The 12,744-nt window shown below is 36.0% G+C and overlaps 2 protein-coding genes across 4 annotated transcripts in view; one reads left to right on the forward strand and one right to left on the reverse strand.

Annotated features, from left to right (window-relative positions):
- Positions 1 to 918, reverse strand: LOC6897928 (uncharacterized). Of its 2 annotated transcripts, none has more exons than XM_002137994.3 (2): positions 763 to 918; positions 1 to 699 (listed from the first exon to the last, which is right to left on the reverse strand). In XM_002137994.3, the coding sequence occupies exon 2, from the start codon at positions 693 to 695 to the stop codon at positions 105 to 107; it is 591 nt and encodes a 196-aa protein (XP_002138030.2). In that variant the 5' UTR covers positions 696 to 699; positions 763 to 918; the 3' UTR covers positions 1 to 104. The 2 variants fall into 2 exon arrangements, with proteins under 2 accessions (XP_002138030.2, XP_015038303.2); XM_015182817.2 differs by having other exon boundaries at positions 1 to 704; positions 763 to 907.
- Positions 919 to 1,187: 269 nt separating this feature from the next.
- side-VI (sidestep VI) overlaps positions 1,188 to 12,744 on the forward strand; it is a 201,373-nt gene continuing 189,816 nt past the window's right edge. The window contains exons 1-4 of one of the 2 annotated variants that reach the window (XR_001451969.2): positions 1,225 to 1,394; positions 1,456 to 1,548; positions 1,625 to 1,769; positions 1,828 to 1,946. The gene's annotated coding sequence lies outside the window, so the exon portion shown is untranslated. Of the gene's footprint in view, positions 1,395 to 1,455; positions 1,549 to 1,624; positions 1,770 to 1,827; positions 1,947 to 11,614; positions 11,658 to 12,744 lie in introns of those variants that run through there. The other variant, XM_033380706.1, reaches the window with a different exon arrangement.

Below are 12,744 nucleotides of genomic sequence, written 5' to 3' on the forward strand. Positions count from 1 at the left end.
TGATCTTCGTAATTAGAGTTTATTCAAGTTCAATTGAAAGGTGAATTGAAATTGAAATGCCAAAAATTGCTATTTTGGAACGATGGTTATGGCAGTGGTGCCCTTCAGCCCGAGTGTGGTGGTGTAGAGTCGGATGCGAGAGTGTCCCAGCAGTGCTTGTACCAGGCCGAGGTCGCCTCCTGGCCAGTCAGACCAAAGCCGGCCGCAATGCACTTGAACCAGTCGCAGAGGCTGCTGACAAAGCCGATCCAGAAGCTCCCACGGTCGGGGCTGGGGGCCAGCGGATAGAGACGATCCACTGTAACGACCGGATCGGCTGTGTACAACGAGTCCGCCGGATACACCGATTCGCTATTGCTTTGCGTTTCAGTCCAGCAGCTCCAGTCATCCGTGCGAGTGCTGGACACATATTTGTGACTGCTCTCCAGGTCCCGGACGGAAGCCACGTCCACACCATTGATGCTGTCGTCCGAGCTGTTGGGCACGTGGCATTCGATGGAACCCTGCTTGCAGAGAGTACCATTCGAATCGACGGCCGTTATCGACTTCGATTGACGCCTCAGACCATCTTGGGCCTGCCTCGAGGTGCTGGGCTCGTCGTCAGGATTCACCGAACCCGTAACGCTCGACTGGTGGCTGGTTCTGGCAGCCTTGAGGATTCCGCGCAGCTGTTGCTTTGTATTCGTTCCGGACATGGCGCTGTGCTTTAACAGGGATCGATCATGGGGGATTCGCTTTCACATATTTTCCTATTTTACTCACAGAAATTCGTTGCTTTTCTTTATGGATAATTTTGATGTTGAGGCATTTAGTTTTGCTCCGATGTGATTTACTCGACAGCTGTTTCTAGGAATAGAATGGCATGCTATCTATTTCTGATAAAAATCGACATCTCTGGGGGATCTCTGGATTAGTATCTGTCGAAAGAAAGGGTATACAATGTTTCGAATCCTTGAGTATAACCCCCCCCGGGCATCGTCATCAAATCAAATAGGGGTATACCAGATATGTTCCGAAAATGGATGTGTATAAGGCCCAGAAGGAGGCGTTTTCGATACCATAAAGTAGATATATTCTTGATCAGCATCAATAGCCGAGTCGATAGAGCCCTGTCTGTCGGGTCCAGATCTCAGAGACTATAAGATCTATTGAAACAGCCCAAAAAGCAGCCGCCCTGCACAGCAATACATTGAAAAATGTGTTTTACTCCTACATCTCGTTCTCTTTTCATTCATTGTCAGATTGAAAATTTCTTGATTGAGTAATTTTATTATATTTTTTTGTGACTCGTGAAATCAAAATGTGCGGCACAAGCCCAGAATATAATGCATATTTCACCGCAGGATCTGCGATATTCGTTTCCTTTTTGAACATAATTCTGGAAAGCATAAAACGTAAGCAATTAATCTTTATATGTGAATGATGCAGAGTGCAATTCCCCGTACAATTCCCTAGGATCTGAACAGTGGTTTCTTGTGGTTCACATTGTGATCTGGTCTGGGTTAATCCTAGTCGCCATTGTTCTGATCTTCGGAATCTATTATGCAAGTATATGCCGCCACATCCAACCACCCCCCCCCCCCCCCACCCCACGGCCACCCTATTATTTCTATTTCGTAAACAGGAAAATAAGTTTCTTGTGATGGTATGGATCGTGTTAATGCTCGTGTTCGGAGTCGTTTTGATCGCATTACGCATCCTAGATCTAACGAAACTCTCTGAAAATAATGAAATTATTAGGACCTCAATTAAAACGTTATTCCACTGCGGTAAGCCTGCCGTCAATTTCATTTCCAGGCCCCGACGGAATACCTCTTTCTCTTACAGTGATTTTTTCAGTTTGGCTTTGGGTATCAATTGTATACTATCTGACGCTCTGTGATACCGATTATGATTAGGAATGAAATTTTTGTATTTAATAAAGTATGAAGTGCTCTTTCGTCTGATTTTTTTTTGGCACTGTAATTCAGATTTGAAATTTTAAAAATAAATTCCAGTGATATTATTTGATAATAAAAAATACAAAATACAATTCTAATAAAAAAAAATTATAATTCATTAAATATTTCTAAAGTCCCAAATATATTTGGGTTGAAACGTAAATAAAAAGTTAAATTATTATTATTATTTTTTTTTCATGTGGAAATTTTGTATTTTATTGCAAACAAGTTTACTGCTACCGTGGCCATTATTAAGAATAATTTTTTGTTTTTGTTTTTAACCGTGTGCCAAAAATTCTTCATCTCCCAAGCTTTACTCAATAAAAAGTGCCAATTTTATTGAAATATAATTGAGCCGTCCATTGGATTGGCCTCCGAGGTGGAGCAGTGGCAGTGGCAGTGGCAGTGGCAGTCTCTGGTGTGTCGTTAAACCTCCAGTAGTCAATGCTTATAATTAGCTGCTGTAACTGTAACTGCTGATTGCCAATGCCACGCCCACACATGGAGCAGCAGCAGACCACCAGCTGGAGATCGCTCTCTCTGTCTCTCTTTTGGGGGCTACATTTTCGGACCCTGGGCCAGGGGTCCTGTGTTAAGTTTAATTTAATTGCCTGGCCCCACAGACCCAAGAGACCCCCAATCCAACAACAGGACACACACAAAAACACACGCACACATACAGACATTTATCATTATTCACACAGATACAGATACATTATTATTGCTGTTGCCCTCGCACATTTGTCGGTGTATTCCATGTGTGTGTCTGTGTGTGTGTGTGTCATACACGTTAATAATTGTAAATACAGATACATTGGAGGGAGGTTGGCAGCTTGAGGGGTGGAAATGGGTGCTTTTTCCTGGCATTTGTTGCGGCTTAAACGTAACCACACATTTGGGGAAATTATTGTTAATAAGCAGCTGCGTTTTTGCCACCAAGCAATCCCCCCAATCCCTGAAACTAATGCCCCAATCCCCACAATTCGGATCGCTTGCCGCTTACCCAATGCCCCCAATGCTGCCCCCGATTCAGAGATAAATCTCGTAATATTTTAAATTATTGAAGAGGTACAGGGCAAGCACAGCACAGAAAATATCAAAGGAAATCATCAACAAATCAGTTTCGCAATTATAGAAAAATATACAACAATTAATACATTATTTTTAGACATTTTTGTGTAAAGTGCGGAAAAAACTAGGAATATTTTGGAGAGGCCCAGAGAAGGGGACCCACACGAGACGCTCCTAATCAAATTTTAAAATGTTATCCTAAGTATTTCCATCTATTTAGAATTATTTGGAACCAGTTTCTTAAGAAAAATCCTAATTTGAATTTTATATATTAAATATCTAAATTTGTGTTTAAAATATTTACATAATCTTTACATAATTATTAATTAATTATTAATTTATCCTATATCTTTGGAATATTTTGAACCAGTTCCTTAAGAAAATGTCCCCTAAAATGACATAACATTTAAATTTTATTAATATTTTTATATATTAAATATTTAAATTTGTGCCTAAAATATTAACATAATTTTTACCTAACACAAAAAAATGTAAATTATTTATTAAATATTTTATTAATTAATGTTCTATCTTTGGAATATTTGGAACCAGTTCCTTAAAAAAAATTCCCCTAAATTTCTATAAATCGAAATTTCGTTACTATTTTTATATATTAAATATTTTAATTTGTGTTTAAAATATTCACATAATTTTTACATAGCTCACAAAAATATATTAAATTATTTATAAATTATTTTATTAATTAATCCTATATCTGTGGAATATTTTGAACCAGTTCCAAAAAAAAAAGTCCCTTAAAATGGCATAAAATTTAAATTTCATAACTATTTTTATATATTAAATATTTAAATTTACATAACACACAAAAATGTCTTAAATTATTTAATGATAAAATTGGTTTAATTTGTTCGTAAATCAAAAAATTTTGCCTACATTTGAGGGCGACGCATAATTCCAAATTTGTAGGAATGGCGCTCGATGTCTATTTGAAGCTTTCTTTTATCAAGATTGACCCACAAATGTTTTTCCTTGCAATGAAAGCACTTCCGCAAACAATTTTTGGTTTTTCAAAGCATTAAATTCCATTAATTTAAGATTAAATTTTAAATTACGGAAATACTTAAAAATAATTCATTTAAATTAAGTTGAAAAAAAATATAGCCTTCTGGCAATTAGTTTGAAATGCAAAACTCCTACTAAAAAAATGGTGCTATAAACTAAAGCGAAATTTAGTTCAAGCCACGGGCATTAGGCCGGGCAATGAGTGTTTTGGGCCGCTTTTTATATGGCCCCATAAAGGCCGTAGTGCTGTTTTATGATGCCAGAAACAGAAACAGAACGGAACAGAACGGGTACGGTACGGTACAGAATATGGTTACGATTATGATTATGGTGTATGCTAAGAATGGGGGATCGTTAAGAAGTGCACTTTGTAGAAATGGAGTGAATCAAGCACATGCAGTCACGAAAAGAGAGCGAAAGGAGTGGTGGAGAGGAGGGAGAGGAGGCGGAGTGACTGAGAGACATGTTTACTGTTTTTGGCACGAGGCATGGACCTTCATAATAATCATAAGTTATCTAAATTCACAGTTATACTCGTATGTATTGTCTGCCACTCTACTGTTTATACCTCCCGTTGGAAGCTCTTTCTCTAGGTCTCTCTTTCTACCTTAATTTTTGTCTTTCAGTGCTCTCCAGTGTTGGCAAATTTTAAAACTTTTATTACAAAAATATCTTTAAATATAGACAACTATTTTACGAGAAAATATTAATCTATTAATAAAAAAAGAGATCTGTAAAAATAGACAACATATTTTTCAAACAAGAAAATTTTTATTTATTAAATGAAACAAAGATAGCTGTTGTTTCTGTGGAAAATATGCAATAAATAATAGAATTTTAAATAAAAAAAAAAACACTTTATTTATTACATTTTTATTATATTTTGTCTATTCTTTATGCTTTGAAAGCTCAGATCTGAACTCCGTTCAGCAACCAACGTATAGCAAAATTTTTTCTTATATTCTTGAGGCATTTTTTAATTAAGTGATTTATGCACATATATATGTATATTTATATTATTTATGTATATTTATAAGCAAAAGATCGAACCAAATTTGAGATGGTGATATATCAGAGATTATCGTTAGACGTCAAAGGCATAGCTTAGTTTTTTCTTTTTTTTTGTTATGAACAGAACTGCCACATTTATTTTAATAGAATTTCAAAAATAAAATTTTAAAAATATCTAAAATATTTGTTTTAAGTCTGGCTTCCTCCGGCTAATACCAAATTTTAATAATTAATAAGAATAATAATACTATTTAATAAAAATAATAATAATGAATATTATAGTTTATTTGAATAGTAATCTATTATAATATTAATTTAATAAAATATTAATTTAATATAATATTAATTTATTATATATGTACATATGTGCATATATATTTATATATACTATTTGCATATATACTTATATATATTATATTTATTATAATATGAATTTTTTAAAATTTTTTTTTATTTTAATAAATATTTTTAATTCTAGTAACCATTTTTCTGGCAATAGAACTTTAACAAGAGCCAGAGCAGAGCTAGCTATAAAGCAGCTGAATTGGCAGCACTGGTGCTTTCTGTTGCCTTCTCGTTCTCTCTTACGCGACGTTCCTGCCTGCAACGCCCCCCGCCCCGCCCCGGCCCAGGCCCACCCATAGCCTTGCGAGTGCAATTGTAAAGTGCATAATTTTATAGCATACTTTTGGGCAGCTCCGTGCTTTCGCTGCTTATTGCGACGAAGTGGCCTTTGGCCTGATTGTTGTTGTTGTTTTCCCTCTGACACACCCACACACACACACACACGAGCACAATTTACATTTTTATGTTGATGATGTTGGTGTTTATGTTGATGGTGATTATAATTGGCAACCGTGATGCGATGCAATCATTTCTGCCGCCTGCTATCGAAGCATTGAAGGCCCCCCATTGTTTTTGCTTAGGCTCCGAGATGCAAGCGGAAAATTAATTAATTTTCACCCATTTTTGTTATGTAGAAACATTATTATTTCATTCCGCTTATTGTGTTGTATTTATTTTTTTTTTGTGCATACGGCATACGTATGCGTTTGTTTATTTTTCACAGGATTTTTGCCTTTGTATTTTATTTTTGCATTAAATTGATATGCGTGAAGGATTCATTTAATTGGCAAAATATTCAGTGATTTTTGCAAAAGGAATCTCCCATCGATATCTAATAATCGCAGAGAATGCACCCACCCTCCCCACCCCAAAAAAACCCTATAAATGGGGAAAAATATAACAGGATTTTAAGAGCAATTAAGGAGAAAGTAAAGCACTAAGGCGCATAATTTATGAAAGCAATTTATCAAAGCTCAAAGTGCAGCAAAAACTTTGCTATTTATTAAACAAATTTGCGATAAATAATTGAGTTTTCTAAACAAAAACAAAGCCAGACCAGAGAATGAGGTGAACCAAAAATTAACTATTCTGTGGGGAAAGAAGGAAAGCGGAAAGCGAAAAGCTTTCTCTTGATTTACAAGACAAGCCACCTTTCGGTTTGTGTGTTTTGTGTCCTGCATTTAAGCCTCGTCTCTGTCTCTGTCTCTGCCTCTGTCTCTGTTGGCCAATTGTCACAGTCAAAGGCCTCTAAAATCGAGTAAAATATTTACTCTTGTTTTAACAATTAATGGAAATTAAATGCAGTTGTATAAATCAGAGACTGGCAGGCCAAAGTGCAGTAACCAATAAATTTGTTGCGAAAAATCTTGAGTAAAAAAGAAATGAAGAAATATTCGAAATTTAAAGATTTACGCATACGCAATGATGCACCATGTTTCTGCCTGGTTCACTCTTACCAACATAATTAAAATTGTGGTTGAATTATATATTGCACCTGTGGCGAATGGACCGCAGGACTACCCTCCTCTCTCCTCTCCTCTCTCTCCCTCCTTCTGGGGCAAACTCTGTGTGAAGTCCACAGCACTTTTAAGCCTTTCTGCCAGGCTCCCATTCCACTCTTTTTGCAGCCGCTACTGTCTCTACTTTGCAACACCTTCCACAAGGCCCTGCCACAAAGTTAAAGTTGTCTGCCTGCCTGCTGCTACTTTTTCGGGGGCATAAATTTTAAGTGCAACACATTAACGGGTTGCAACCCAGCAGTGGAGTGGGGGAGGCGGGAGGAGCAGCCACTGCGGCTGGAGGCAGTGGCAAATGCATCTAGCGCACAGCTGCCACACAGCGGCTCTTAGTAGCACTTGCAACATATGGATGTCGTGTTATAATTGCCACAGCCGCAGTGGGTGAGAGAGGGGCAGTGGCAGAGGGGAGGGTGGCTGGTGGGGGGTGGAGAAAACTTCACCTAAATGACTTTCCATAAAGCAACTGCTGCTGCGCGCGCCCTGGCAACCCTGGTTTTTGTTTCGTTTTTTTTTTTTAGGTTAACTTTTCTATGGCGTCCTCTTACGGCTTGCGTTTGTACCTGTGCCCCATGCACCGTGTAGCATGCCCCCCAGGCTCCTTTAGTGAGCTGCATTATTCTTTGAGCTGTTGCGTTTGTTCAAACATTTTGTGGCACTATTTGGATAACCTTTTTAGAGGGTGCTAGGGGTGTTCATGTTCGCGTCGGAAGTCGGCATGTGATTTTTTATGTACTTTTTTTTCTTCTTCGGAATTTTAAATACAAATTTTTTTAAATGAAAAAAAAAATTAATATGTAAATATTTTATTAAAATAAAAATATATTTTTTTAATGAATTTATTTTTTATATAATTTTCCTTCGGATTTATTAAATTAAATTATTTTAAATAAAAAAAACAACTATTTTCTCCTCTTTTTTGACTTTAATATGCATATACATGTATGTATTTAATTTTAATCTTTTTTTTATAATAATATAATTTTTATATATTTTATCTTCAGATTTTTAAATTTAATTATTTAAAAATTAATTCTAGAGTAGAAATTTAAAAATATAAAAGTAAAGTAGTGAAATATATTTTATATTTAATTAATTAAATATATTTCCTACAAATTTAATATTTTATATTTATTTTACAGTGTTTTAATGTTTTTATACAAACGAGACTTTTTACTGTATTAAGAAGTATTAAAAAAATACAATAAATTAACTAAAACTAAAATGAAAGGAAATTATAATTCATTTTATTATTCTATTTTTTTTAACTGAATATTTTATTTTTGAATATTTGTTATAGCGTTAAAAATAATAGTAGGAAATAGCATTGTCCAAACCTTTAGATTTATATTTTTAGGGGAATTTTATGCATTAAATCACTTGATTTTTCTTTCTTTCTTTATGGTTTTCTTTTTTTATATTTATTTTTCTTTTCCTGTATTTTTTTCTGGGTTTTCTTTCTTTTTCTGTATTTTTCTGGTTTTTCTTTCTTTTATTCCAGTTGTAATAATGCCCAGCCAGTCTGGACAACATAATCACGGGTTTTATGCATATAATTTTCTGCATGAACAGGTCCTAAAACCCGCTGCCACACCGCCGCCGCCCACCGCCCACCGCCCCCCATGGCCACTGCCTTTCCACCTCCTTTCCAACTCATGCTCCCACTTAAATATCCATGACCAAAGCTGTTCATAGTCATTAGGTGCTCCACTGGTGATCCACTCCACTCCCCTTCGCATTTGCCACACTCCAATCCAATCCGCTCTGTTCTCTGGTGGCCCCGTTTGTCATGAATAATGACTTGCCACTTGATATTGTTAGCAAATAGCGAAAATTATTAATGTGCCTCAGCCCAGGGGGGAGGGGGAGGGGGGGTTGTGCGTGTGGGCAGTGGACAGTGGGCGTGCGTTTAGGCCTCAACCAAAAGGTCAGCCAAAGACTTGGCTTTGTGGTTTTCCAGTGAAATGCAACCGAGATTGTTCTGGTTCGATACCGCCACATCGATTAATGATGTGGATTTATACGAATTTAAATGAGCAAAAAAGTGAAAACCGAAGTGGAAAGAAAACAGGAATGAAAAGAATAAAACAGAAATGGGAGAAAATTCCAAGAAAAAAAAACTCCCCTTATCTGTTGTGGCTGAAAGTCCAGAGCCGCCGAACATTAATCTTTATTTTTGCAATAATTTATTTTATTTTTTTTACAATTTTTTTCTTCTTATTTTTCTTTTGTTTTTTCTCCCATACTTTTCGCTATTTTTTTCTTCTTTTTCCCATTTATTTGTTTAAATTTAATTCCTCATATTGTTTTTTCCTCTAATTTTTTTGTTTTTTTCCCCACATTGTTCTTTATTTTCTTTTTTTTTGTTCCTTTCTTTAAATATATTTGATGTGCGCCCTGCCATAACGGGACTTTTTTGAAGGACGTTTTTGTGCATGATAAACGTCCCGGGTCCCGTCCTGAAGTATTATGACATGAATCAATGGGGCAGCAGTCCAATTGATTTGTTTATAAATAAATACCATGAATGCCATGAACAAAAGGGGGCTGCAAAAAAAAAAGACAAATAAAATGGAAATGAATTTTAAAATGCAATGAAAGTGCTATCCGGAAAGGGCGAAAGGGGGGAAGGGGGAGGGGCTCTGGATAAGGATTCTGGGGATTGTAAAGGGGGTTGGAATCTCGGAATCAGAGTCGAAATCATCAGCAGGGGTCTCGGTCTCCTCGGGTTACTCTATTAAAAATGCATTATGAAAAACACGTCTGTTTGTTTCTCCCTCTCTCTCTCTTTCGCAGGATCTGGGTCCCTGCCTGATGGATGCCATAAAATGGCCGTAAAAAATGGAGGATTATATGACCCGCATGAGCATGTTCCCCCCACCCCCCGCCGCCCTCACACAGGTACTTGCATACGAGCATATATTCTGCTACCTTCGATGCTGCATTCAATTGCAGCAGAAGGAAATAAACATGCATCAACCTCGTGCACACGCATCGCCGTAAACATGTCGCCCTGCCCTGCCCGTTGGAACGATGGAAGGACCTCAGTAGCCATTGGCATGGGCACACACGCCACCAACCGAAACCATGCACGACATGCCACTCATTTCGAGTGGTTGCCGTTGCCTCGCCCCCTCCCCCGCCCTGCCACTCCTGCCACATTCAGCAAGCAATTGAATAAAAACATTTCCCCCTTTTGGGCTGCGGCTTTCATATGCCGATTAAATTAAACTTGCAATTTGTACGATGAGGGGCAGCATCTGGGAAATGCCACAAGGCTATTGTCTGCTACAAAAATGAATAGTTCTAACATTTAAGGAATAAAGAAACAATTCTTTTCCATGGAAATCCCTCTAGTAAAATCATTAACCCACAACGAAATCAATCATCAGGCCTTGACATCGAGCTTCTTTTTATGCTCTCCGGAATAGTTGATTCATTCAAAGTGAAAGCAGCACAAAAAAATAAAAATGTGGGGCATAAATAAATCTGCTTTTTTGTGTGCAGCTTAAAAGCGCAAATATCGAATATATATATTTTTTGTTGTCCCGGATATAGAAATGTAAATACAATTTATGCATAAATGTGGGTAATGCCACACTCTGTAGACGCATTGCACTTGTAAAAAACTATACAACATACTCGTACTCGTATCTGTCGGATACTTTTTTCTTTGTTTTTTTGGTGCAGTTTTCAATGTCACTTGGGGGCCGTTAAAAAATGTGAAAATATTTGATATTTGCAGCTTACGCGATTGTACGCGATAGTTCCATAGTATTTCATTTCATTTTTTTTTCCTTCTTTCTTAGTTTTTTCGGAATATTTCGCGTCGGGGGATTACAGCTTACGGCATTTTACAGCTGAAAGCGAGAGGCCATCATTCCTTTTGTTGAAAATTTATGGGAATTCAGTTGGAAATTTCAATGATTTCAATTGACATTTGGACTTTTGATTAGCAGCAGCGTTTTTTGAAGAATTTTTTGTTTAAAAGGAATCAAATTATTTTCTTGTATTGAAGTTGAAATTTAAAAGTATTGTTGGAACATTTTTCGGGTTATTTATAAAAGTTTCTGTCATTTTTCTAGTAATTTATGGTGTTTTCATTATGTTCTGGTATTTTTTTGTAGAAAAGCTTTCAGTATTTCTTTGGATATTTTCTGGTATTTTATATAGTAATTTCTGATGTTTTTTAATATTTTTTGGTATTTTCTATAGTATTTTATTGATTATATTTCTAATATTTTATATAGTTTTTACTTGTATTTTAAACAGTATTTTGTTCTATTTTATATAGTATTTGGTCCTATTTTATATAGTATTTTCTGGTATTTTATGGGGTTTTTCGGTAATTTTGTGTATAATTTTTTCTGGTATTTTATATGCTATTTTATTTGTTTTCTGGTATTTTATAGTATTTTCGATAATTCACGATAATTTAATGATCTTAAGGCATGTTTAGCATAAAAGATTATTTTATGCTATTTTTATATATTTTTTTGTTATTTTTTTTAATAATTTGGAGTATTTTTTGTAGTATCTTGAGATAATATTGTCTTACATTTTTATACTAAACATTATACTAAAACATTTTCCAATATATTTTTCTATTTTTCCAGTGCCTCTGATTTTTTCCCAATATTTTCTGGTATTTTTATAGTGTGTTTTTATTTTAAACTAGGACTAATATTGGGAATTTCTCTTTTGCAGCGTTAAAATGTTCCTCGAGTATCCTCTATCGATTTACTGCAAGGTAAGAAGACTCTATGTATCCCATAAAAATACCTACATCATACATGTACACACACATCGTTTATTTATCCTTTGGCTACTCTTCAAATCCTTCCTTTGGTGGACTGTTAATGTTCTTGAGTATTTAAATTGGTTTCTTCCCTTTTCTATGGGGGAGAAATCAAACCCTTGACGTGAGGAGAGCGTGTAATGTCCATAAAGTGCACTCGAAATGAAATCATGCTTACACATGTAATTCAGAATCAAATCAAATTAATTATCTGCTGGCCAAAAACATACATATAAACTGTTATAAAATCGAATTAAAATTACAAAACATTTTGCGGTTTGGGGTCTCATATCCATGGCAAATGAGCCACATGGCCACTTGAGCTCTGGCTAAATATTTTTCATTTATAAAATTAAATTCAATAAGCTGCAAACCAACAACAGGACTACAATTACATATGAATATATATTTATTAGAAATAATAGATATATGTATATTTGTATATTTGTCAGATATATTTGGGTTTTACACAGGTATTTAGTGGTATTTTTATGGGGCCCGGGCCCCAAACAAAATGTGATTTGGCGCAGACATTTTATCGCTTCCTGAAACGAGTAGCACTCCCCAAAAATTAACATTATTTGGGGCTGGCAATTTATTAACATAATACAATTTTCAAATGCATTTCAATGCATTCTCGAAATTTCGAATGCATAGTTTGGGGCTTTATCTCGGTCGCAGCCGGAAAAGCACATCACATGCATGGGCGCGGGGTCCCCGTCCAAATTAGCCAAAAAAACACAGGTGGCCTGCTGGCCTGCTGGAACGACAGACGGCTCATTGAACCAGCATTTGCTGCGCTCGTTATTCTGCCTCCATTCTAGCGCTCGCTCTCTCTCTCTGTTTGCCTACAATTTTGGTATTTGCTTTGGCGGATGCATAATTAATGCATAATTATTGACAACAAACAGTACAAATGGCAGGCGGAGGGGACTGAATGTGGGGGGTTCACTGAAGTTCAATTCTCCCCACAAAAACACACACACAGATACACTCGGCGAAAAGTGGCAAAGCCATATTTCCAATATATGTATATTCG

This window comes from Drosophila pseudoobscura, chromosome 2 (genome assembly GCF_009870125.1).
Source record: "Drosophila pseudoobscura strain MV-25-SWS-2005 chromosome 2, UCI_Dpse_MV25, whole genome shotgun sequence".
NCBI lineage: Eukaryota > Metazoa > Arthropoda > Insecta > Diptera > Drosophilidae > Drosophila > Drosophila pseudoobscura.